The sequence below is a fragment of the Cryptotermes secundus genome, unplaced genomic scaffold, assembly GCF_002891405.2.
Source record: "Cryptotermes secundus unplaced genomic scaffold, Csec_1.0 scaffold1269, whole genome shotgun sequence".
In the NCBI taxonomy this organism is placed as follows: Eukaryota; Metazoa; Arthropoda; class Insecta; order Blattodea; family Kalotermitidae; genus Cryptotermes; species Cryptotermes secundus.
In genome coordinates this window covers 18735-43097 of record NW_019720738.1, presented here as the reverse complement: position 1 = coordinate 43097, position 24363 = coordinate 18735, and the positions used below count along the sequence as shown (strand labels likewise).

General features: G+C 41.9%; 2 protein-coding genes across 5 annotated transcripts; one reads left to right on the top strand and one right to left on the bottom strand.

The window, feature by feature from the left end:
* The first annotated feature begins 2342 nt into the window (after nt 1-2342).
* On the top strand, nt 2343-7384 carry LOC111873106 (translocon-associated protein subunit beta). Its single transcript, XM_023867534.2, has 4 exons — nt 2343-2671; nt 2806-3036; nt 3817-3900; nt 7184-7384. Exons 1-4 carry the CDS (start codon nt 2528-2530, stop codon nt 7322-7324), a joined length of 600 nt encoding a protein of 199 aa, XP_023723302.1. The 5' UTR covers nt 2343-2527; the 3' UTR covers nt 7325-7384.
* On the bottom strand, nt 7341-24359 carry LOC111873091 (peroxisomal multifunctional enzyme type 2). 4 transcript variants are annotated; one of them, XM_023867521.2, is made up of 17 exons: nt 24334-24359; nt 23975-24072; nt 23128-23265; nt 22772-22924; nt 22309-22453; nt 20818-20945; nt 20023-20139; nt 19070-19269; nt 18023-18083; nt 17110-17273; nt 16370-16493; nt 15349-15521; nt 13996-14172; nt 12477-12638; nt 10324-10465; nt 8587-8684; nt 7341-7742 (listed from the first exon to the last, which is right to left on the bottom strand). In XM_023867521.2, exons 2-17 carry the CDS (start codon nt 24027-24029, stop codon nt 7626-7628), a joined length of 2154 nt encoding a protein of 717 aa, XP_023723289.1. In that variant the 5' UTR covers nt 24030-24072; nt 24334-24359; the 3' UTR covers nt 7341-7625. The 4 variants fall into 4 exon arrangements, with proteins under 4 accessions (XP_023723289.1, XP_023723272.1, XP_033610894.1 ...); XM_023867504.2 differs by lacking the exon at nt 24334-24359 and adding an exon at nt 24235-24327; XM_033755003.1 differs by lacking the exon at nt 24334-24359 and adding an exon at nt 24224-24313.
* Nucleotides 24360-24363: the final 4 nt, after the last annotated feature.

Here is a 24363-nt window from a genome sequence, read left to right as displayed (position 1 = left end):
CCTGTACTCTCCTCCAAGTATAATTAGAATGGTCAAGTCGAGGCGAATGAGGTGGGAAGGGCACGTAGCACAAATGGGGAGAAAATGTATGCATATAGAATATTGATGCGCGCCATAGCTCAAGCGGTTAGTCGCTGGCTTCCCACGGCGGTAGCCCGGGTTCGATCTTGGGCCTGGTCAAGTGTGATTTGTGGTGGACAAAATGGCGCTGGGGCAGGTTTTCTCCGAGTACTTCGGTTTCCCCTGCCAATCTTCATTCCACCCTCACCTATCATCTGGGGCTGGTACAATAGGCCAGAAGTGGCCGCAGTACAAGGGACTTAGTCCCACCCCACTAGCAATAAAAAATAATAGAATATTGGTTGGGAAGCCAGAAAGAAAGAGACCACTGGGAAGACCAAGGCGTAGGTGGGTGGACAATATTAAAATTGATCTTAGAGAGATAGGATGGGATGGTTTGGATTGGATTGATCTGGTCAGGGTATAGACCAGTGGAGGGTCCTTGTGAGCACGGTAATGAACCTTCGGGTTCAATACAATGCTGGGAACGATAAATGAAAGCACGCTGTAGCGCAGCTGATTGAAGCACTATGCTACAAGACCGGAATCGCGGGTTCGATTCCCTATGACATCATTTGATCTTTCAATTGACCTAATCCTTTCAGTCGCACTATGGCCCTGGGGCCGACTCAGCCTCTAACAGAAATGAGTATCAGGAACTTTCCTAGGAGTAAAGGGCAGCCGGCGCCTAAGCCTGACAACTGGCCCTCTTTATAACACCTCGACACGGACCGCGTAGAAAAAAACTGCTTCCATTATTGCTGTACTCTCTCTTTGCATTGGAGATATGCTCGTTTACGGATCCGTTACTTAGCAGCGGCCGTTGTATAGTTATTTATTTTGCGGTCATCGTACAGCATTGGGTCCACATACCACAATATTTCTTCATAGTCTCTGCCATATGACCCATAAATCTCATTTAACAATACTGAATCGAACCACAAGATGGTAGTCGTCAAATTCCAACCTCATGCAGATTATGCATTTGGTCCGTTGTCTACTGACAAAGAAGATCAGCCTGTTGTCAAATATGAACAAGATCTATTGCTGACAGTCATAGTGGGTGTGGTTCAGAGCCGTCTTACAGCTCAGGTTCTTCCACTGTTTAACTCTTTAAATGGATGACCTCATACCAAGTGCTGATTGTTACCTCACAGAATGCACGTGACATGTCTTCTCTACGAAATTAATTCAGCTAATAATGTTGTGACACCGTGTAGTCTGGTAGAAGAGTAACCAATGTTCCAGAGGAGCACTCTGCCTTCATTTCTACTCTGATGATGGACGCAGCTGGTCCCTGTGAAATGTTGGTAACCACCAGACTATAGGGTGTCACACCTAGGATTACTTTATCAAATGGCCGAAGCGGGCAGCTGCCACAGGGCCCTCCAACTGAGCATTGGTACTGTCTGCTTGAACTTCTTCATAAGTCTTTTCTGAATATATCAAGAATATATTTGTGCTCATCCTTGCCTGTGATCCATTTGTCTTTGATTTTTGAATTTTGTGTTTTTACACGAGATTATCTATTCACGGCCATTAACACCACCTAGTGTTTAGCGTCTTTTATTTTAATCCACTACATGTTTCTACCACACTACTGGGTCATCCTCAAGTGGTACAGTACTTACCTGCACTTAATTGTCATGCCATATATATATATATATATATATATGTAAAACTTCCAAACGAGGTTCCATGTTCATTAAGATATATGGCAGAACAGTTCATTAATTGACGTTTTAAGTATTGTACCACCTGAGGATGACCCAATAGTAGGGCCGAAGCACACAACAGTGATTCTCAACCTTTGTGAGACCGCGACCCCGTAAATTCTTTTTTCATAAGACGTCCTGGTATAATTCGTGCCAGGGTCCGGTACTGGGCTGCGGCCCGGTGTTTGACTAACACCGTTCTCGAGCACAATTTCTGTGTGTTACAGTAAGTTTTCAGTAATCTCACCAGATGTCACTAGCATGCAGACAGTCAGATAGTTCTGTATCATGCTCAAAGATGTCAGGAGCGGGAATCAGTAACAGAGAAACAGTAGCTGTATGATGAGAATGCAACATCAGCTTCAGGACTTGTAATTAATTAATGCTGGTATGGTACAATTTAATGATATAAGTTACAGTTATAAATAGCCCTGCCTATTCATTCTTTCACGAAGCGCACCTAAGTTTACATCTGGGTAAAATATTTCTTCTTCTTCTTTTTCTTTCACACACGAACGCCACTCTTTCCCGTGTTTTCAAAGATCTTTTCACATTATATTTCCTGTGACCCGTGACATGGGATGCAATTGATGAGTTGGCAGTGGTTGGCAGCCAGTTACAAGTTGTGACGTAGGAGCGGCGGAAGGAGGGTTAGTGAATGGTTAAGTGGTCTGGTGAAGGTTAGGAAGTGTACATGTGTATACCACGTTGATTAGTTTATCAATCACTATTGTATTACTAATTTTTTCAAAATGAAAATTTTAAATTTCATATTTCTTGTTACCCTGGCAGTGTATATAAATGGGAACGAGGAAGAAGAGACCGCTGCCAGATTGCTCATTTCTAAACAAATACTAAACAAGTATCTGGTTGAAGACATGGACATTGTAGTTAAGGTTTGTACAGGCGTTATATTTTCATGTCATACTATCTGAGAAGTTTGGCTGTTTTTATATCTTTCACAGTACAATATTTGTATCAATGCGACTCATTGGTAATTTTTGTGGTTATGAGCTGACCGTATTTACAGTACACACTGTACAATGTTGGTGCCAGTGCTGCCCTTGGAGTTCAGCTGAGCGATAACAGCTTCCACCCAGAAGCTTTCACTGTCGTGGGCGGACAGCTCAACATTAAACTTGATAGGATTCCTCCAGGGACCAACGTATCTCATGTGGTGGTAGTCAGACCAAGGAAGTATGGTTACTTTAACTTCACAGCTGCAGAAGTCAACTACAGGCCAACAGAGGACGCATCTGAAGTGAGTCATCATATCTGTGGAACCCTGACCATGAACTTCTGATGGGTACTCTGAAGTTCCATTTTGCTGATCCTGAATTCATTATATCTAGAAAGCACCTCAAGCTGATGTGCAGTAATGAATTATAAGAAGGAGTTCAGATTGAGAATAACAGTGTTCTATTTAAGAACATTTACATGTTAGTAGCATTGTGCATGGGAAAACTGAAACCTATTTTTATCTGTGAGATTCACGGTGGTGAACACACAGAGTCTTCTTGAATGTGATGCCACATGGTTTAATATAAGTGCCAACACTTTAGAAGAATCTGCTGCTTCTATCTTCAGGGTGGAAGGTTCAGGGCTCACTGCCTCTATAACATTTTCCATAATTAAAAAAGACCGAAGATTCAGCAACACTAACACCAAAGCAAAAATTCGTTTTAATGTTATCCACACAGTTGTTTCCCTATCTTTCAGGTAACCACTTCTCAGGTTCATCTGTCAGAATTATAAATTTTTTCCCCCCTTTTTCTGAAGGCACATGTTTAACCAGTCATAAACTTTTCAGTTCAGTACCCTAACAGTACACAAGACAGGTGTATGAACCACACATATCCTCCAATTCATTTTTTCTTAGCTCGAGATATTGTTACTCTTGTGTATAATTCTTTCATTTCCTGATGTGTTTGAGTGTGACATGATCAGAGTCCAGTGTTTGGGAAACTTCTGCTGTGGATTGCAGTGACAGCTGAGGTTCAGATGAACATGGAGATAGTAAAGTAGAGCTTTCATATTCCAGCTGCAAGTGGCTGTGACGAGCGAGCCAGGTGAGGGTCTCATCATTGCCTTCCGTGACTATGACAAGAAGTTCTCGTCACATGTGGTGAGTCTCTGCTTAGAGCAATAATCCCTTGTATTCATTTAGTCTTGGCCTACATGGTGGTGATTTCCATAACTCACCACTATACAGGGTGAAATGAAATACATGCACGAGCTGTCTGTAGTCTCGAGGCTTTGTTAAAGGAACAAGTCGGATAGCTAATGCAACATATGTGCTGAGATGCTTAGTTTTTGACATACAAATCACCAACAGATGGGGTTAACATTCTTCTCAGCGGTTTTGTGATGATATGTAGCGCACTGTTAGGTGTACTCAGGGCACTCAGCACAGCAGGGGTGAGTTCTGATCGAATGATCATAGAATACACACACGATGAATACTGTAAAATGCGCTTAGACCTCAGTACTGCTGCACAGGAATACGCATTACATTATCATGGTTGATGTTACCAGTGTTTTGATGACTGGAGCAATGTCTCTGTGAGACAGGAAGTGTAACACCTATGACACACGTCAGTGTAAGTCACCAGTGGAATCCATAATTGCAGCCCTGGAACAAGCCCTGGAGAAGCTCGCGTGATATCGCACAATAATTGGGAATATCCTAACTGAGAGTCCTCGAAGTACTGGACAAGAATCATTGTATCCATGCCACTACTTGTGGAATGCACATCTGTTCCCAGGGGATTATCCTCTATAGATGCAATTTTGCAAATAGCTATGACAACACCACACTGCAGATGACTGCATATGACATTTTGAATCATGATGCGTACAGTTGCATATGTAATGAATGGATAACATTAGTGCAATGTAGCAGTTTCAGCATAGTAAGACACCTGAAGATGGCCATTTAGGGCCAAAACATGTGTTGAAAGTGAAAGTGAAAAAAAAATAAAAGAAGGAATAGTTGCATTACAGATGGACTGTGTAGTACATAAACAGCATTTTTTGCATAACATTCTGTGGACAGATGAAGCGTGTCTTATGCATGAATATGTTGAACGTCGCCTCACGGCATGGGACAGTATTCATCCTATCCGTGAACATTTGTATTGAGTTTTCCTTCAATGTCAGCATTTGGGCTGGAGTTGTGAGTGCCATCTGCTGCTCGGTACAGTGATTTTCTGGGAACTTTTCTACTGGGGCTGCCAGAAGATGTGCCTCTAGCTGTGGGGTAGAGGTTCTGGTTTCAGCACAGCAGAGTTCCAGTGTACTAAGGGGGAGATGTCCATCAATGGCTGGACACGACATATCCAGGAAGCTGGATTCGATGTTGCATGGCTTCCTCAGGTGCCAGATCTAACTCTGTATTTAAAACACAAAGAAATAACTTATTCATCAAATATAAAATAGTTAAGTATTTACATCACAGAAAACTTAAGCTGGGCCACTTATATACAGTACTTTTGTCAGAAAGTAAACTAAGTTCTTTATTTGATTATTACATGACTCAGTAAGTATACATGTATTGAGAAATGTTTATTTTACAAAATTTCAGTCTATACTAAGATATGGCATTATATTTGGGAGGGGCAAATGACAGTAATGCCGTATTCAAAATAATTGAAAAAGATTTAATACTTATTAAAGGAGTTAAAAACAGGGTGTCTTGTAGAAGTCTGTTTGGTGATTTTAACTGTAACTTCTTTATATATATTTGATAGTGTACAGGATTTGTATGTCCAATTATGCAACATGAGAATAAAAACACATAACTTGTTCTCTAAATTAAAGAGTTAATTATTACAAAACTGTTTCATTCTCTACAAGAGTTTTTCAGTAACTCGAGTTAGTTTCGATATGATATGGAAGTACAGAGATGGTCTTTAGATTGTTATCTTCACTAACATGTGATGCTTTGTTTTACATGGCTGACTTGTGTTTTTGGCTTTTAAGTATATTTATTGCTTTATACTGAATTGCTGGGAGTTGCCATCCACGGTGGGTAAACTACAGCAAGGGCTGATTGATGAAAAAGGGATTGTATTGTATATTGTTTTGTACATTCTTAAGAGTTGTTGACATGTAGTGTTTGGCTGTTTTCAGCTGACTTGTCAAGTTATGGATGTTAAATAAATTACATTGTCAAGGGTACCGTGGGACTCATTACCATATTTTTGTTTCGCGACTCTGTAGTCATGGTTTTCATACCACAGTAAATATGGGTTAATTTTTTTTTGTCTCTCATTTTCTCTGTATGTTACGGGGACTCTGGCCACACATCAGCCAACTTCTTACAGACCAAAGTACTGAAGATGGATGGTAGCTCCCCCTACTTCATTTACCTTTCCAATTGTATACTGACTGCCAGTACCTTCAGCCAAATGTCGGATAACTCAGGTGGATGATAGGCTCCCCCACTTCATCCACCTTTCCAGTTATATTGGAACTACTAGTACCCAGCTCTGGGTGATAATATAGATACCATAAAGGGAAACACAAACTTTAATTGACGTAAGTAAGGTTGGTCGGTCTAGAAGTAAACACAGAGAAAACTAAGTATATGTTGCTGTCTCGTCACCAAAATGCAGGGCAAAATCATGACATAAAGATAGGAAACAAATGTCTTGAAAATGTAGTTCAGATATTTGGAAACGACGATAACAAATTGAAACCTGATTGAGGAGGAAATTAAGAGGAGATTGAACTTGGGTAATGCTTGCTGCCATTCAGTCCAGAACCTTTGTCTTCTCGTCTGCTGTCCTAGAATATACAAAACTATAATTTTGCCTGTGGTTCTGTATGGGTGTGAAACTTGGTCTCTGACATTAAGGGAGGAACATAGACCGAGGGTGTTGAGGAGAATATTTGGACCGAAGAGAGATGACATGACAAGAGGTTGGAGAAAACTGCATAATGAGGAGCGTCATAACTTGTACTCTCCTTCAAGTATAATTAGAATGAGCAAGTCAAGGAGAATTAGGTGGGCATGGCATGTAGCACGAATGGAAGGAGAAAAGGAATGCATATAGGATATTGGTGGGAAAGCCAGAAGGTAAGAGACCACTGGAAAGACCAAGGCATAGGTGGGTAAACATTATTAAAATGGATCTTAGAGGGATAGGATGGGATGGTATGGATTCGATTGATCTGGCTCAGGATAGAGACCAGTGGAGGGCTCTTGTGAACACGGTAATGAATCTTCAGGTTCCATAAAATGCTGGGAAATTCATGAATAGCTGCAGATTTGGCTTCTCCTCAAGAAGGCCTTGGCTCCATAAGTAAGTAAGTACCCAGCTCCATTCTGCCATTCTGTACACTGCAGAAGAAACCAAATGTCTGGGCATTACCAACAATAATTGAGACCTGTTTTTGTCTGGCAGTTGGACTGGGGAGCATTTGCAGTCATGACTCTACCATCACTAGCAGTTCCATTCTTGCTGTGGTACTCCAGCAAGTCCAAGTATGAGAAGTTGAGCAAGACACACAGTGGGAAGAAAGAGCGAGGAACAACCAAGGAGTGAATATTGAAGTGTTACATATGATGCAAATAAGTATTTAATAAAAATGTTTAACAAAATATATTCCAGCGTTTACATAACAAAACCACCTAATGACAGTTACGGTCTCAATAAACCCATCCCAACCCATATAACAGTACGACTCCAGCACCTATTTAACAGTATCTTCAGTTGGCATTATTCCAGCATGAATCTTCTTGAGTGGTTTGAGCTCCTGTCAATGTTGCGTACTAAATCATAACCACATAAGTAGTCCAGCAGGCACGACCTGTGCGACCATCTGAAGTGTACGCTGCCATCGCAATCACAGTTTGGACTCCTCCTTGAGCAGTGCAGCCAATTTCTGTGTCAGCATGATGTTCCCTGCCACCTTCAGCTTGCCCTTGATGAATGCTGTCTGTGGGCTCAGCTTGCCTGATGCCTGCACATTACAACATTCAGTTACGTCTTAACACCAGAAAATATATATTTGGTTGCATCAGAAATTAGCAGTCCCAGAACTACTTACTGAACTGGCTTGATTCTTTGATAAGAAAACATGACACAAGCCTGAGCCAGTTCCATCCACCTCCAATCCTCACAGCCCATTTCTGTAAGATCCATCTTGCTACTGAACTAACTTTCTGGTAGCAGAACCCAAAGTTCCACACCGCTAATACAAAACTCTGCCACTGGACACAATCCTGAGCCAGTTCCATCCTCACAGCCCATTTCCCTAAGTTTCAACATTTCTAATACCAAAGCCCGCCACTAGACACGATCCTGAGCCAGTTCCATCCACTTCCCATTCTCATAGCCCATTTCCCTAAGATCCATCTTACTCTCAGGTACAAGATGCAAACGAACATCCACCCTCCATCGTAACCCATTTCTGCCATGCCACAGAAGACAAAATGTTTCTCATCCAGAATGCATTATGGGCATAGTTTCTTTCCCAACCTCTGAGAGGAGCATGTGGCTATGTTTGCAGTTCCTACACATATGAGTATATGATCATGTGCTGTTACTCATTTCTCTGCCCTGAAATGCCATGAACAGGTAGTGTTACTGCTAAAGTGGCTAGGCTGGGAGGTAAGCCAACAGCAGCGCTGCTGGCAGTGGAAGTGTTCACAAGATTCTCTGTGAGATGTCTGCTGAAGAAAGACATTTACACATCTCCAGCAAATGTACCTGCTGCTGTAGAATTACTTCCCACAGATCTACTGCTGTCTACAGATGTATGCAACTGTAATGAGCAATAGTGCATTCTTAACATAATTACTTACAATTTGTACCATATCTTCATCAGCAAGTGTTAGTGTACAGTCAGGTTTGCCAGCCTGTGGTTGTCCTTGGTACAATGTAGCATTCTTCAGGTCAACAGCTGTCAATAGAAACATCCTGGTCACTCATGTAAAATCATAAGGTTATAAAATCTTAAGAGATGGAAGTTATGGGATTGTCAACTGATAATGAATCCATGAAGAGAGGGGGAACGAAAGCTGTATTGCAGACAGCGTGTTTATTCAACAACAAGGAGAAGATTCCAAATGTCTATGCAGCCATTGAAGTGTCAATTATTTGTTTGGATACTGTCGCTCTCTGGTACCAGAGGGATGTTAGTTCTGTGTTATCTGTCTGTTGTGGCCCAAGGAGTCGCCCACATGTTGGGAAGAGTGTACAGAGTAAAATTGTGAGTTCGGCACTCCCACACTCTAGACAGACTGATGGCAGCTTTTGTGGACAAAGTAGCAAGACAGTGATCTTATTCAAAGCTGCTACATAAACACAGGTGAGAGATTCCAGAACCCCATTAGCTCTTATGTCTATAGAGGAGTTCACTGGATGAATAGCAAATCTGAATCATGATCTTATGCAACATTATGATTAGCCATGCCTCCAAGGAAGGGGCCTACGTTTGACATACCGTACAGAGAGATGGATTGTCTCTGGGTATTTAGCACAGAGGGAACTAGGACAAAGGGACAGCTGGAACTGTGATGGCCAGGAACGGACAGCTAACTGAGGCCACAGAAGGTAGACGGACACCCAGAAAACACGAAGAAAATAAAATGTGAATTTGTGTAGTAATGAATTATACAATAAATATTGTAGTTTTAGTGAGCCTTTATCCCTTTCAGTGCACTACACAGATGGCTATTTGTTTGTTTGTTTGGATTTATGGTCTAAAAGCACTCTCAGTACCTGAGACTATACAGATTCAAATGGCAGGATGACTGGTGATTGAAGAAATGGAAAGGATGGTCATGGCTCATTTCAAGCTCCTATCATATTCACCTGGAGGGGCTGGGATAAACCACAGAAAGATCTGTCAGGTCAGATGTTTCAACTGTGACTTCACCTCTGTACCTCCTGAACACATCAGAAATATTACCATGCAAGGCAGCTTCCCCAGTGATAATTCAGTTTTGATTTAGTTTAATGACGATACATAGTGTCAAGATAACTATGAATAGCGAACTGAAAAAGATGATATATGTCAAGACTTGCATAAGTGACCCCCCCAAAATTGTCTCAGTGCTTAATTAACCACCATGGCATGGAAATATATCGAGGAGTGGAAGAACAACTCCATGTCTCCTTAACCTGAGCACTAGATGCAGGTGAGTCATTGGTTTCATGCTCTGGCTACTTTACTCCTGGGGAAGGAGCCCCTGTACCCACTGGACAGGAGGCTGGGTGGACCCCAGAGCCAGTCTGGATGCTGTGGAGAAACGAAAAATCTCTTGCCCCTGCCAGGAATTCAACCCATATCCTACTCAATGCAATTACTCAGCTATCCTGACCAGTATGCACTGAGGAAAACTACAATAAACCTGGGATAAGCTATTCTCTGGACCAAGATTTGAATGAAAGACCCCTTGAATATAAGGCATGAATATTATTAACAACTCAACCATGATGTTCAATAAGGGCAACATAAGATAGAAATCAATAAAAATAATATTTAGTATGTATCACAGTACTGCAGGAGAACAGTGAAAAACAAGTGAAATACATACTCCATGATGCAACAGTACTGCCATCTTTGGTGATGTTATACTGGAATACACCGCCAATCTTCTTCACGCGCTCTGGGTTCGCTGCAATCCTTTTCTTCATCATGTCGAACACACTGTCTGACTGCAGCGCAGGTCTGGATACCTGGACAAATAACATAGCTTCATGTTACAGTATAGCGATGTTTCCACCATATGAACTGCACTGTCTTAACAGTGCCAGGTAATGGGTGTAAATTATTAACATTCCCATAATACAGGATCCTCCAATAAGCTGTCACTTTCACGAAAGTATTCCTTGAAAAAGAAAGCCTGTTACCTCTGGCCTACAAGATATACTAAATTAACGCCCTTGATTTTTGGTTATGGAGGATGGTAAAGGGTTGTCATTATGCAACAAAGCCAAAACTCAAGATGACAATGACCGAAACATGTAGTGTTTAATGAACAGATCTATTGATATATTCAATTCAGCCGCTTATTATATATATCAGAATCAAGGCATTATGTGATGGCATAGAAACGTCTAAATTTATATACAGAAATATGCAAAATAAATAAAAACCATTAACAACCATACAGAATTGGGGGGGGGGGTTATGCAACTTAATGTTTGATGTTTTGGAATGTGGATGATGTAAGGGGGTTCAACTTAACAAGCAGTTCCTGAATAAACCAGATATACCTTCATGACTACAAATACAGCACACTTTGCTTTTCAACTCTGCCTTGCTTACCTCAGGAGATGGCATGATGGCAGGTACTGAAACTAATACAACCTGCATACATCATAGCTACTGACCTTTGGAGCCACTCATGTGAGCATGACCTTGAACATGCTGTACTGCAATGTTATCAGGCAACATTCTGAGTCAGCTAAACTGATGAGGTCCACAGTACAATGTCCTTCATGAGAACTTGACAATTACATTGCGAGGCAAGAAACTCCTGCTTTTTATATAACATGAAGATTCATTACTGTGTTCACAAAAGCCCATAACTGAACCATCCTGTGACAGCTGAATCTAGTTTCACATCAAAGATTCTGTCAAAATGTATAGTCCTCTGTGACCTATCAGCATTTTCTGGAAATAAGGCAGGTGACATAGAGCAAGTTACTGTTTTCCAAGAGGTCCTCACCAATATTATGTACCCCTTTCTCTGTCTTTCCCATCCTAGCTACATATCCAGCCTATCGTGACCACCTATGTGGTTACATGACATGTATAAATCATTACATAATTCTCTTTCAGATTTCCTAAACAAAATTTTGTATGCACTTCTATCCTCTGTATGTCACTAGCACTGCAAATCTGTGGCTTACTAATCACTGTGTGTAAACCTGGAATTGCACATAAAAATTCTGGTTCCAAAACATGAAGGAAAAACGTAACTTGGAAGATCTGGATGATATCAGAATATTGAGTGGAACTGGTTGTGAATGGGTGGACTGAACTGGCTCAAGCCAGGGTTCACTGGCAGAATTTTGTACACATGAATGTGAACCTTCAGGTTCCACAGAAACAGAATTTCTCAAGACTGCAGTCCTGTAGGGTGACACCATGGCAAACAGGTCCAAACATTCGGAACAAACCTGATGCCTCCATCTTCAGGGCAGAAGAGGCAGGAGGTTGGACCAAAATGTTGGTACATGTGTACCAAACTATACAGCATCACATCCCAGAAGACTGTAACCTTAATATTGATTGCCAAGAGAAAGGCAAAACTTCTTTCAAACATTCTGAAGATGGCAGAATCACAGAGCTTCCCATATAAGATATGGCTACCTGTGTAAACACACCTTGGGTTGTGGGGCAGTCACCTCAGTCAGATCAACATATGCACCAGATATCACCACGATGCCTGTCTCTTTCACCTTGGTCTGGAAGTGGATACGGTTACCTTGANGACACCATGGCAAACAGGTCCAAACATTCGGAACAAACCTGATGCCTCCATCTTCAGGGCAGAAGAGGCAGGAGGTTGGACCAAAATGTTGGTACATGTGTACCAAACTATACAGCATCACATCCCAGAAGACTGTAACCTTAACATTGATTGCCAAGAGAAAGGCAAAACTTCTTGCAGACATCATGAAGATGGAGGCAGAATCACAGAGCTTCCCACATAAGATATGGCTAGCTGTGTAAACACACCTTGGGTTGTGGGGCAATCACCTCGGTCAGATCAACATATGCACCAGATATCACCACGATGCCCGTCTCTTTCACCTTGGTCTGGAAGTGGATACGGTTACCTTGTTGCCACATGTCTGTCTGTAGCGTCTGTCCAGGGATCACTGGCTTGGTAAACCTAACCTGTAACATGGGTTACAGCACAAATATCCAGATGCTGCGTCACTCCACAGGAAACTAAAATTACCCCTCACAGATTGGGATGAAATCTGGTATGCATATTGGTCCCACACCCAAACTTCCTTGCCTATTTTTTTTATTATTTCTGTCAAGTGGTTTTTGAAATACAGAGTATTACAAAATCATCCCCCACTGGGGTAAAAAACATGTCTGCAAGTTCTTGTCTAATAACTCCTTTGAAAATTCACAAACAAATCCTAGATGCTACTGCTTTGCAGTTAATTTCCAAATTCATATCATGTAACTATGTATAATCATGAAGCTTTATGTGTTGTAACATGTATTTACATACAGTTCAAAAGAAAAGTTCACAGGCTTTATAATGAGTGCTATAATAATTCTCTAAGTGGGTGTTCAAAGTAGTTATTAAAGAAAAACCTGACAGACATATTTTTCCGTGATGTGGGTGATATCTGTAACATCCTTTACTTCAAAAGCCACTTGACATAAATTGAAAAAGAAAAAAAATGAAAAGATGGCTCATCAGGGGACCACTGTGTGTATCGACTGGACTCTCTCCCCCTGGGAAGAGTGGTGTTGTGGTAATATTACATATTAGTCAGATCTAGCCAGGTACCCACCATCCGATGGTCACTGCAGACTACACATTTTCAAGCATGTTCACATCCCTACAGCCTGTCCATTCACTTGTATGCATGAAGCAACACAAGAACTGATTAACTGAATTCATGAACACTGATGTTAAGGAGTTCAAAACTCTAATTTCAGTTAAAATCAGACTGGACTAACAGACACTTCACATGAAGATGTATGTGTTTCTGCATGCATTTCAAGTTTAATTTGTGTTTAACTAGTGATATACTGTGTTTATGAGATGAAAGAAGTTTCAAACAAAAACTGTGGAGAAAAGTGTAACACATTTTATTCCCAGTATAAATGCCATCTAACAGTTTTCACACAATTATATAAAACCAAGTGAATATGGCAAAAATGTTCCGCTATGAGTACATTTCCTAATTCGCTATATACTGTGTCTAAATGAGGGAGCGTGATCATTAGAAAAGTAGCAGATTTTATTCCAATGTATGATAGGAACAAAAATCGCTATACTGGAGAGCTCACTGACCGCATAGCTCTGTTCTCTAAGGTCACATACTCAAGTTATGACACACAATCCTGACACGGGTCTCTACTGTGAATGGGTGACCAAGCTGCTGGTGTCTTGGTCAGAAAGTATGAAAAAAGAATGATTGGAAAGTTGAAAGGCCTTTAGATAAACTTCTACCATGATACACACAGAGCCAATGATCTTCATCTGAAAATAAAACTTCTGTATTACCTTGATGGCTTTGAATTTGGTTGGATCATTATCTGCATACTGCTGCAAAACATGCCGGGCAGAGAAGCCCAGGAAACACAGCCCATGGAGGATGGGTCGATCAAACCCACCGAATGCAGCTGCATCTGGATCAATGTGAAGTGGGTTGTGGTCTCCTGACAGTCGGTAGAGGGCAGCCTGCAGACATGTGTCACAGTGAAGACATGGGGAAAGTATGTCAGTGCAGGCAGGAACTAGAGGCACCCGCTTGCATCTGAATGACGCCATCCCACAGAAATACTAGCATATATGTTATAAATAAATAAGACCAGAAAGAGCTTACGAAAATAAATCAATTACTGGGAATAAATAATGCAAGAATGTTTCAACAGTTATGGATATAGTTTGGAAATCGGAAATGCCAAAGGGACATATGGACTTAAATAAAAACTGCTACAGGCTCATGCTGACATCTGGACCAGAAACATGGGGACATGCCAAGGCACATGTTGCAGAGATCAGATCAGTAAGAAGCACAGAAGGAAAGCCACGAAAGAAAGAGCAAGAGAATTTAGAGGTAAATACATTCAAAGAGGAATTAATAAATAACAGTGTGAGAGAGTTTAGACAAATTTTAAGCAGGAAATAAGACAGAATCCCACAGAAACTTCTAAATATGACAGAGAAAGGAAAATGCCCGAGAAGAGGGCCAACATCAAGGTGGGAAAAACGAATTATGAATGATGTCTCGCAGAAGGAAGGGAGAGGGGGCTGTGGGAAGCCAGAGAGGACACTCACAAAGTGGGTATGTTTCGTGGAGCAGGAGGAGAGGAGGAATGAAGAGGCAAGGTATGCTCCAGTGCCTTGAGCACTGCCATACCCAGCATATTCAAGACGGACTTATCAGAGTCTTGCATATAAACATTCATCATAATGTTCATTTACAATACAAATTTAATATAAAAGTTTATCTTTGCATTTTTCCATACTTGTCATTACACCATGGTTAAGGTACAACACCCAGCCCTGTAGTGCCAGGGCAATTAAAAGTCCCCATTCCCAGATGGCAGAGGTTAATCAAAGAAGCTGGTATGCTGCTGTCATCATTGTTATCAATAGTTCATTTAATGAGACTGTCAGAAGCTCAGGTTGTATAGCATGCGATGATGACAGTGACTTGGAAAGGATACAGAAGGAAGTTGTCATGGCCTATTTTAAGGTACAATTTCAGCCATCTGTCTGGAGGGACTGAGAAAAACCATGACAAACCTCAATCAGGATAGTCGGTGTCCCACTGAGCACCTCTTGAACAGAAGCTGGGAGATTCACTGCTTGAACCAAAGTGGCATGTAACGTGTGCATTCTTGTTCTCACCTGGTCAGGAGATGTGCGCTGTTCAACAGTTGAATCAGGAGGCCGGTTTGGTGGCTCTACAGCTGGTATATTGAGGGGTGATGTACGCTTGTCAGTTATGCCCTTCACTCCTACAGCAAATACTGTCACCAGGGCATGTGCCACTTTCTCCCCTCTGTCACTAAATGTGTCCACTGCAATACCAACAGACATATGAACAAGACGGTTCCATGGCAAACACATTTGCTTTAACAGATCACAATCTAACACCCAATCAGTGAAGGTAAAACGTTCAGTTGTCCATGTGCCTACTTAATTAAGCACCATGCCATTAAGATGTACAGAGAAGTAGAGGTATAGCTCCACCATTTTCGACCTCAGTACCAGATGAAGATGAGTAGTGCCCTTGCCACTTTACCCCTGGGGAAAGAGCCCCTGGTACCCACTGTATATGAGGAAGGATGGGTCCCAGAGTCAGTCTGGATGCTGTGGAGAAGATAGATATCTCTTGGCCTGAGAGGAATTGAACCCCGGCCATCCACCCCACAGCCTGCTGCTGTAGTGAATGAGCAATCCTGGCTACCACCCAGTCAATATATAAAATCTTAAATGTATCCATGATTACTAAATATGAGAATTCTTCATATACAGGGTGATTCATGAATGAATGTCTTAACTTCAACTGCTCATATGTGAGGTCATTCCCAGTCAGAATCATCATGCAAACATATGTCTGATTCTCAATGTTTATGGAGCAGTGGATGTTTGAAACACAAGAAGTGTTTGGATGTAAGTCACTGTAATTTCATGCTGGCAGCAATGCATACTGGCACCCAGCTCTCAAGCCCTTGGTTTTTATCTGAGCAGACAGAGACATAGTGTACCAGCAAAAAGTGGGAACACAAGATGCATTGAGCCTTCACATCCTGGGTGCCCCAACTGGTATGAAGAACAATCCTAATCAGAACTTACCTATTCCTGGCCTTTGTCAATCAGCTGACGTTGCAAGGAACAGTATTTAACCCTTCAGCACTGCACTTACCTTCCACCAGTACAAGGGTGCCAGAGCCCTTGTCCAGCACGTCCACCACTTTACAATGCACCTCGAGAGTCCCTTCGGTACTTATAGGGGCCAGTAACTCCAAGTACTGCTCACCATGCAATATCTGGCAACACAGCAATAATAAAAGTCCTCTCTCAGTCAACAAAAATTATGTTCCCACATGACAAGTCCCGTGCCCAATTATAGGGACGCCTGTAAGGTGCACATGTTTCAACTGTTCAGTTCCACTGGAATTAACTCAGTTTCTGGATGAGAAATCTGCACAAACATGTCAGATGCTTCACTCTTGCAGACACCACTCTCATAAGAACAGTCAGATGCTGCTATGCATTCTGGGAAGTAGCTCCCACCGCACTGTGACAGTTACATTCAAACAGGAGCTGCTTCGTGCATAATTTTTGTATTAGCGGTGTTGAACATTCTGGTTCTGCTACCAGTGTTAGTAAAGCTATCCCTGTAACAGGCTGTGGAAGACCACAGGGTTGTGAAACACTGAGGCTCCCACATTTTGTAGGCAAGCACCTCACAGATGTTGGTGAGGTTGTCAGCCATAAGCACCATACCTTCCAGGAAGATTCCTGGTACTCATTTCTGCTAGAGGCTGAGTCAACACCAGGGCCATAGTACAGTTAAAAGGATTAGGTCAATTGAAAAATGGAATGACATCATCAGGAATCAAACCCACAACCCTCTGGCTTGTAGCACAGTGCTTCACTCACCTTGCTCAGGTTCACATCCCTGTCGCCAAACGCGCCATGAGCAACGCTACTCTCCATTATAGCAGAGACCCCATGTAACACAAGGAATGTTGGCAGTGCTGAGAAGTCGGCATGGCCTTCATACAGAAACCTCAGATCACTTGGGTTGGTCACAGTGCTACCAACTGCAATCAAGAAAAGTGCATTATACACATATATATTCATGTATTTTTCAACTGGCCTAATCTGTCCAGCCCCACTGCAGTCCTGTGGATGACTCAGCCTCTAACAGAAATGAGTAACAGGAATCTTTCTGTGGGTAAATGGCAGCCAGCTGGCACGTGAGGCTCACAACCTCACCACCATCTGTGAGCCAACAGTCTGGAAAATGTGGGAACCTCCACGTATCACAACCCTAAGGGCCTCCAGGACCTGTTACAGGGACAACTCTACCATCTTTTGCTTTAACCCTTTGACGCAGTCATTTAAATTCCGCGGCCGCGGCTCCTGCGGTAATATATTCAGCCGGCCATTTAAATTTTGCTCGAAAATTATTTNAGAGTGGCCAGCTCAGGGCAATATGATATTATAAACACATCACATCACGTCTCTGCTGTTTATAACTTCGTAGCAAAGGAAACACGACATTCATTACGGTGAAACCGCTAGCAAGAGCCACAGGAACTTTGCTGCAAGACAGGCATATGTAACAATGACTTAGCGCAGATAAAGACGTGTCATATTATACTCTGTACTACTGACAACATGCCAGCGAAAAATCTAACAATCTACAGCAAAACCATCAATTATTATGGGCGTTATAACATAGGTGTGCAGCTGGACGAAACATACACGTCGAACCCCCCCAGACGATTTAAATACCTGACGAAACATACACGTCAAACCACGGCAACGGGTTAACAACATTACTCACCTCCCAATGCATAGAGGATCAGGTCACGTGGGCTGTAATGGAACTTCGTCACAACACTTTTCTGGAAAAGAAAACAATTAAGTCTGTCATCAGTACACTGCAAGAGGTACACCAAACTACATGATGTTACATGTCAAGAGGACCACTATCTTCAGCAGACAGCAAAAACACTGGCCACGTGACCACCATACACAAACACACATAACAATAGACAAGTCTCAGTAATGGCAATGCTGGGACCTCAAGTGGTATGCAAACTGAGTTCAGTGGAATCATCCAACTGATTCAGACAGACAGACAAGATACCATGTTTACCAGAATGGAAGAATTCTGAGTCCAAGACATCCCCCACTGTGGAACACAACAAAGTTATTTTATTATATAGGATTCATGGTTCCCACAGCAGCAGTTATGAAGAGTTCTATCTTCTGAGGATATAAAGGCTGTGTAACGCACTGAAAGTCAAACAACATTTTAGAGGAACACATCATTTCCATCTTCAGGGTCAGAGAATTAGCCAAGCAACATGTTAGTCTGAAACACTGCTCGACTTTGAGCAGAATACATGGTGTTATATCCTGGAAAAGTGAACTCTTTATTTTATTATGGTCTCTGCCATTCCCAGCTTCACAGCTCTATGGGACTTCAAGCAAACTTACCCTACACTATATTTCTGTCTCTCTCCATCACGTGATACAGTGACAGTACAATACACAGAGAATGATATACTGCATCTTGAAAACATTGACTTGCCAAAAGCTTAAAACATTTAAAGACAGACATAAGTTTTGCACTTATATGACCCTGCAATTCTTTATCGTAAAAACAAGAGAAAATCCTCATCTTCTATTCAAATGGTCCATCTACAATACTGACCCCAGGCTGAGGCCCCACAGTGTAAGTAAACAGGCCTACTCTGTGAGTACACTTGTACCTCCACTCTCTCTACGCACCGTCAGCACAGAGATTATAAGAAATATATGTACAGAATCAGAAGATGCAAATTAATTATCTTGATCCAGCTGAAACCTGCTTGCCATAACTTACACCATCGGACGAACGTTCGCAGTTTGCCTTCATCTGATCCAGAACAGTCATCAGCGTACCAGAAACCTCCTGGATGGATTCAAACCGAGCAGCAGCAGACATATCTGTCACCTTGCTCCAACTCTCACGAACGGCCTCCGGAGTCACAATCTGATCAATCCGTGCTCGCAGCAGGCCACCAGGTGAACGGACCAGATGACCTGAAAGTTGTCACACAAGACCACAAACTGCTGCGTGGTTAAAAATTAGCAAGGATCTCCTGAAAACGCCCAAGATTTCCTCCTCCTCCCTGATATGAATTACATTAAACTTCCTCCCGCCTCAATTTGTAGGTCCATGTGTATATAACATATATTTAAATAAAATGCAATGGATAGTGCCACTGCAGTAACTATTTCTCGATCACAGTTGGTAAATGTATTTCAGTAGTCTTCAAGTTAAAACACTTTGAAGGAAACATCTAGTAACACTTAGCAGAAAACAAGAAACAATGCAAACTTAAAGAGTCCTCCATTTATCTTTAATTATATTTCACATTACCTATAACATGTACAAGGTGAGATCAAAACAATTCCTCACTGAATCCATTTCTTCATTTACAGTTGCCAAACTCAGTGGCTGGTTTCTCTCCCATCTGTGAACCGAAACTTTGCCACAACTACAGAGAATTCTACAAAAACATTGGTAAGAGAACTCTTATAAAGAAATTTATGAATTACAAACTTCAAAATCTAGTGTGGTGCTATGGTCAGTTTCATTATCTCATGAACAGAGCAACAATATGTAACAATTAAATGTGTATTTTAAAGCTGCCAGCCGACTTTCTGTGCCCTTTATAGCCTTAAGAAAGAAACATAAATATTATGATAATCTTTTATGACCATATTGAAGATTTGAAGCCTTCATTTCAGTTGCAATTCAGACTGGGAGCCACTGGGGACCTCAACACTTACATTTTCCTGCCCAGCCAGCAGCGGACTCGATGATGGCACCATTTTCCTCACATGATTCGTGACACAGCCACACAACCACAGGTGCAATCAGCTCTGGTCGCAGTTGTGCAAAGAAGTCTGTGCAACAAATAGGTGATTTATTAATATCATACCATATGAAAATTTTGTTAGGAGATTTCAATACTGAAGTATGGAGGGAAGACATTTTCAAACAATGATTGGGAATGAGAGTTTGCATGAAATTAGTAATGATAATGGAGTTAGAGTTGTAAACTTTGCCATATCCAAAAATCTGACTGTCAAAAGTACAATGTTCCTGTATCGTTAATGTTCATAAACTTACCTGGACATCTCCTAATGGAAAGACGCACAACCAAATTAACCATATTTTGATAGATATGAGATGGCATTCAAGTATATTTGATGTCCAATGATTGTGATACTGCGCACTGTCTGGTGCTGGCAAAAGTTAGGGAGAGACTGGCCATAAACAAACAATGCACAGAGTTCATATGGAGAGGTTCAACCTCAAGAAATTAAATGAGGTTAAGGGTAAAGAGGTAAACAGCCAATGGAATGAAGTTGAATGACACAGCAAAAGGAGGAGATTATTTCTTGATGCAGACTAAAGCCAAAAGTTGCACTATACAGTAATGAATGCTTGTTCAACCTGGGCTGACTATCAGAGCAGCAGGTTTCGGTAAACAGAAGGAAGTGGAGGACAGGATCCACTGGCAGGCAGATGTTCAACTCAGATGCCCACTGGAGGGCAAACATTCAGGGTGCTATACCCACCTGGTGGCAAAATGTCCTGAGTAAGTCGTGATGCTGCCGTCGGTACAATCACATTACAGTGAATGTTGTTCTTCCTGCCCTCAATTGCCAATGTATTGTTCAGACCTACCAGCCCCATCTTGGCAGCACTGCAGCCAAAACAACCAAACAATAATCCCTACCAATAACTACATAACTTAACTATGACACACAAACACATGTTTACTGTTAGTTCATCTAATGGCACTTCCTCAAACACAAAGGCTAGATGGTATTAAATGGAAGGATAATTCTGAATGAAGAACTGGAGACATATGGAAGTGTTCAACATTTATTTAATGCTATATCCCTTGGCCAGTACAGCTTGCTCCCAACCTGGGAATCAAACACAGGCTCTTCAGAAAACAAGTGAGAAGTTCTGATGACATAGGCAACAGGTTCTGTTGCGCCTCATGTTGCCAGAACAGAATCCACAGACCATACACAGCGCTTTTGGTTGAAACTGTTACATCTTCAACATTACAAGTAATTCACCCTAGTCTCCCCATTTAGGTGATCTCCAAACAGTAACCTCAGTGTGTGGCACAAGCTCAGCATAGCTACAGAATGTGGTGAGCTGTTGCCATTAATACTTCATCACGGTGCTTACTTACTTACTCATGGAGCTGAGCCCTTCTTGAGGAGCAGCCAAATCTGCAGCTACTCAAGAATTTCCCAACATTTTATGGAACCCCAAGGTTCGTTACCGTGTTCACAAGGACCCTCCACTGGTCCATATCCTGAGCCAGATCAATCCAATCCATACCATACCATCCCATCTCTCTAAGATCCATTTTAATATTGATCACCCACCTATGCCTCGGTCTTCTCAGTGGTCTCTTTCCTTCTGGCTTTCCCACCAATATCCCACATGCATTCCTTTTCTCCCACATTTGTGCTACATGTCCTGCCCACCTCATCGTCTTTGACTTGATCATTCTAATTATACTTGGAGAAGAGTACAAGTCATGAAGCTCCTCATTATGCAGTTTTCTCCAACCTCCTGTCATCCGTCCAGGTCCAAGGCTTCTTGAGAATTTTCGTAACAAGTTTATTTTTTTACGGTGAGGCGTTGTTAGCCCCATGCCGAACCCCCAAGCTGGAGGACCACCCCTTTTCGGCTATCTGTGACTGCTCATTCAATATATTTGCAGCTTCCCTCCATACCTGGAGGGTGTCTCCTCCATCCGCAACCTGAGGACACACCATGCCATAGTGACAAGGGACCCACGTAACATGGTCATCACGGTTATTAGTGAAAATAAAGGAAATTTGTTAATACTGCTTCTCCCTGCTTCTGGTAGGGTCCCCTATGCATGATACATGTAGGAACCAAATGAATGGAAGCCCTTGGTCCTCCAGGTCTGGGAGTGGGTGACAACCTACTTACGAGTATATATATATATATGTTTGATCTTGACCAAAATATCAATTTCCCAGGGATAAATACAGTTTAGCATTACTAACACATACCTGTAGTTTGCCTGTCCAAAATTCCCATATAGACCGGAGTTGGAGGATGTGACAATGACGCGTCCATAGTTTTGCTTACGGAAGTGAGGCCATGCTGCTTGTGTTGTCTTGAAAGCACCCTTCAAATGTACATCCTGAATCAAGTCTGCAAACATAACAAATAATCACTGTATCTCAACAACACTACAGTAAAGACTGTATATAAGGAGCATTCTTCACACTCCCAAAGTGTCGTCTTTCGCAGAAGTAGGGGTTTCAATCTGTGAGCAGCAAAATTACACAGCTCTGCCTGGAGACTGAACCAAGACACTATGACTGACAGCCCAGCGTCATATCGAATGCCTGCCAAGTCAACAGCAGTCCTCACGTATGGAACGTTTTACTTCTGGCAAATCACTCCTGTCTACACTACTGTAGCAATCAAAAATGGAGGACAGGTCTTATCAATAATGGCTGGACTTACCCCAATCTGTGTTGCTAATTCTGGCAAATGACTTGTCACGCAGGATACCGGCATTATTCACTACAACATCTACACGTCCAAACGCCTCTAAAGCTGTCTGTATGATCTTGTCACCATCTATCACAGAATTGTAATTGGCTACAGCCTTGCCACCTGTCGGGAACAGAACACACTATGTAACTGCAGTGACAACCCTGAAACTGGTATTGGGACAACAGGAGGGAAGCGTGGAGACGCACACTGGGTGAGGGTTTGTGAGAAGGACAGACAGATAAGCAAATAAATGAGACACACTTATAACTGGGTAAGATCAGGTCACTAGAGGTCAACTAACTCTCATTATGAAATGAACTCACCTTTGCGTCGGATCTCATCCACGACGCTATCTGCAGCTCCACTGCTCCTTCCTTCACCATCGCGACCACCACCTAAGTCATTAACCACAACTGATGCTCCACGCTCAGCAAACAGTAACGCATATGCTTTACCCAAGCCTGAAACATGGAGTCATAACAAATTCAGTGTTAACAAGCACTAGCAGGAACTGATCATTATTAGAACTGAGCATTGCAAGAGTTACTGCACAGGAAAGCTAGCTGACAAGAACTAATAATCAGCACCTAGTGGGCTCATATAGCAGTAGCACCTTACACTCATATTTGGTACGTGCTTGTTGGGATCTTGACAAGGACCCTCACTGTCCTGACAGGATTTTCATGGTTTCTCTCAATCCTCTCAGGCAAATTCCAGGTCAGTAAGCACTATGGCAACAACTGCTTCCTTCCCAGTGCTCTTCAAGTCATCGCTCATGACTCATCCTACCATCTGACACTACACAGTCTAGCTACTGACAAGTCGTAAAATAACTCGTTTATGAAAAATGATCATGAGGTCTATAAGGCAGGAACCAATCAATATTATGACCAGAACACATATTATGATAATTATGAAAAGTGGTGAACAGTAGTAAGAATTATGAGAAATGGCAGGCAATGGGAATGAAATGATCATTCCGGTAAATAGCAACATAATGATGGCTGGTGATTTCTAGAACAAAATTCCAGATTTGGATCTGTAAAGCCTCCACAGAAAGTGAATTGTTTCTGTGGAATTCTTGACTATGTTTCCCAGCAGAGAACACAAAATTGTGGAAACCCTGATCCTATCAATGATGTGAAAAATATTTTCCTCTACAATAAATACCTGCGCCAGCACCTGTAACCACAACGACACGCCCATCGAATCGAAGATCCGACATTTTTAATCAGAAGGAACTCCTCTCGTCACACAGTGATCGTAGACTGAAAAGAAAAATCAAACGCGTGACGATATACGCAGATAAGGTAATGTTATTTTACACTTTGCCTTCTCACATACGTAATCTGCTAAGTCATGCTCATTAAACAATATACATTTTAAAAGCCTGTAAAATTCATAATATAAAACACAGACTACTACGACACTTTATGTATAATAAATCTTCCTCAGTATCTTCAGATGGCACAACTCAATTTCCAAATTAATGTACGATCAGTAATCTAAAGATTGGTTTGTTTACACACAATGGCTTGCGCCGAACACTGCCTACCGAC

What these genes read in the sequence shown, in the direction of transcription:
- LOC111873106 (XM_023867534.2), top strand. Translation starts at nt 2,528, where the DNA reads ATGAAAATTTTAAATTTCATATTTCTTGTTACCCTGGCAGTGTATATA. An exon ending in ACATGGACATTGTAGTTAAG is followed by an intron (nt 2,672 to 2,805) that starts GTTTGTACAGGC and finishes CCGTATTTACAG; the next exon opens with TACACACTGTACAATGTTGG. An exon ending in AGAAGTTCTCGTCACATGTG is followed by an intron (nt 3,901 to 7,183) that starts GTGAGTCTCTGC and finishes TTTGTCTGGCAG; the next exon opens with TTGGACTGGGGAGCATTTGC.
- LOC111873091 (XM_023867521.2), bottom strand. Translation starts at nt 24,029, where the DNA reads ATGTCGGATCTTCGATTCGATGGGCGTGTCGTTGTGGTTACAGGTGCT. An exon ending in CACCCTTGTACTGGTGGAAG is followed by an intron (nt 15,522 to 16,369) that starts GTAAGTGCAGTG and finishes TTGGTATTGCAG; the next exon opens with TGGACACATTTAGTGACAGA. An exon ending in AGCGCACATCTCCTGACCAG is followed by an intron (nt 14,173 to 15,348) that starts GTGAGAACAAGA and finishes ACATGTCTGCAG; the next exon opens with GCTGCCCTCTACCGACTGTC.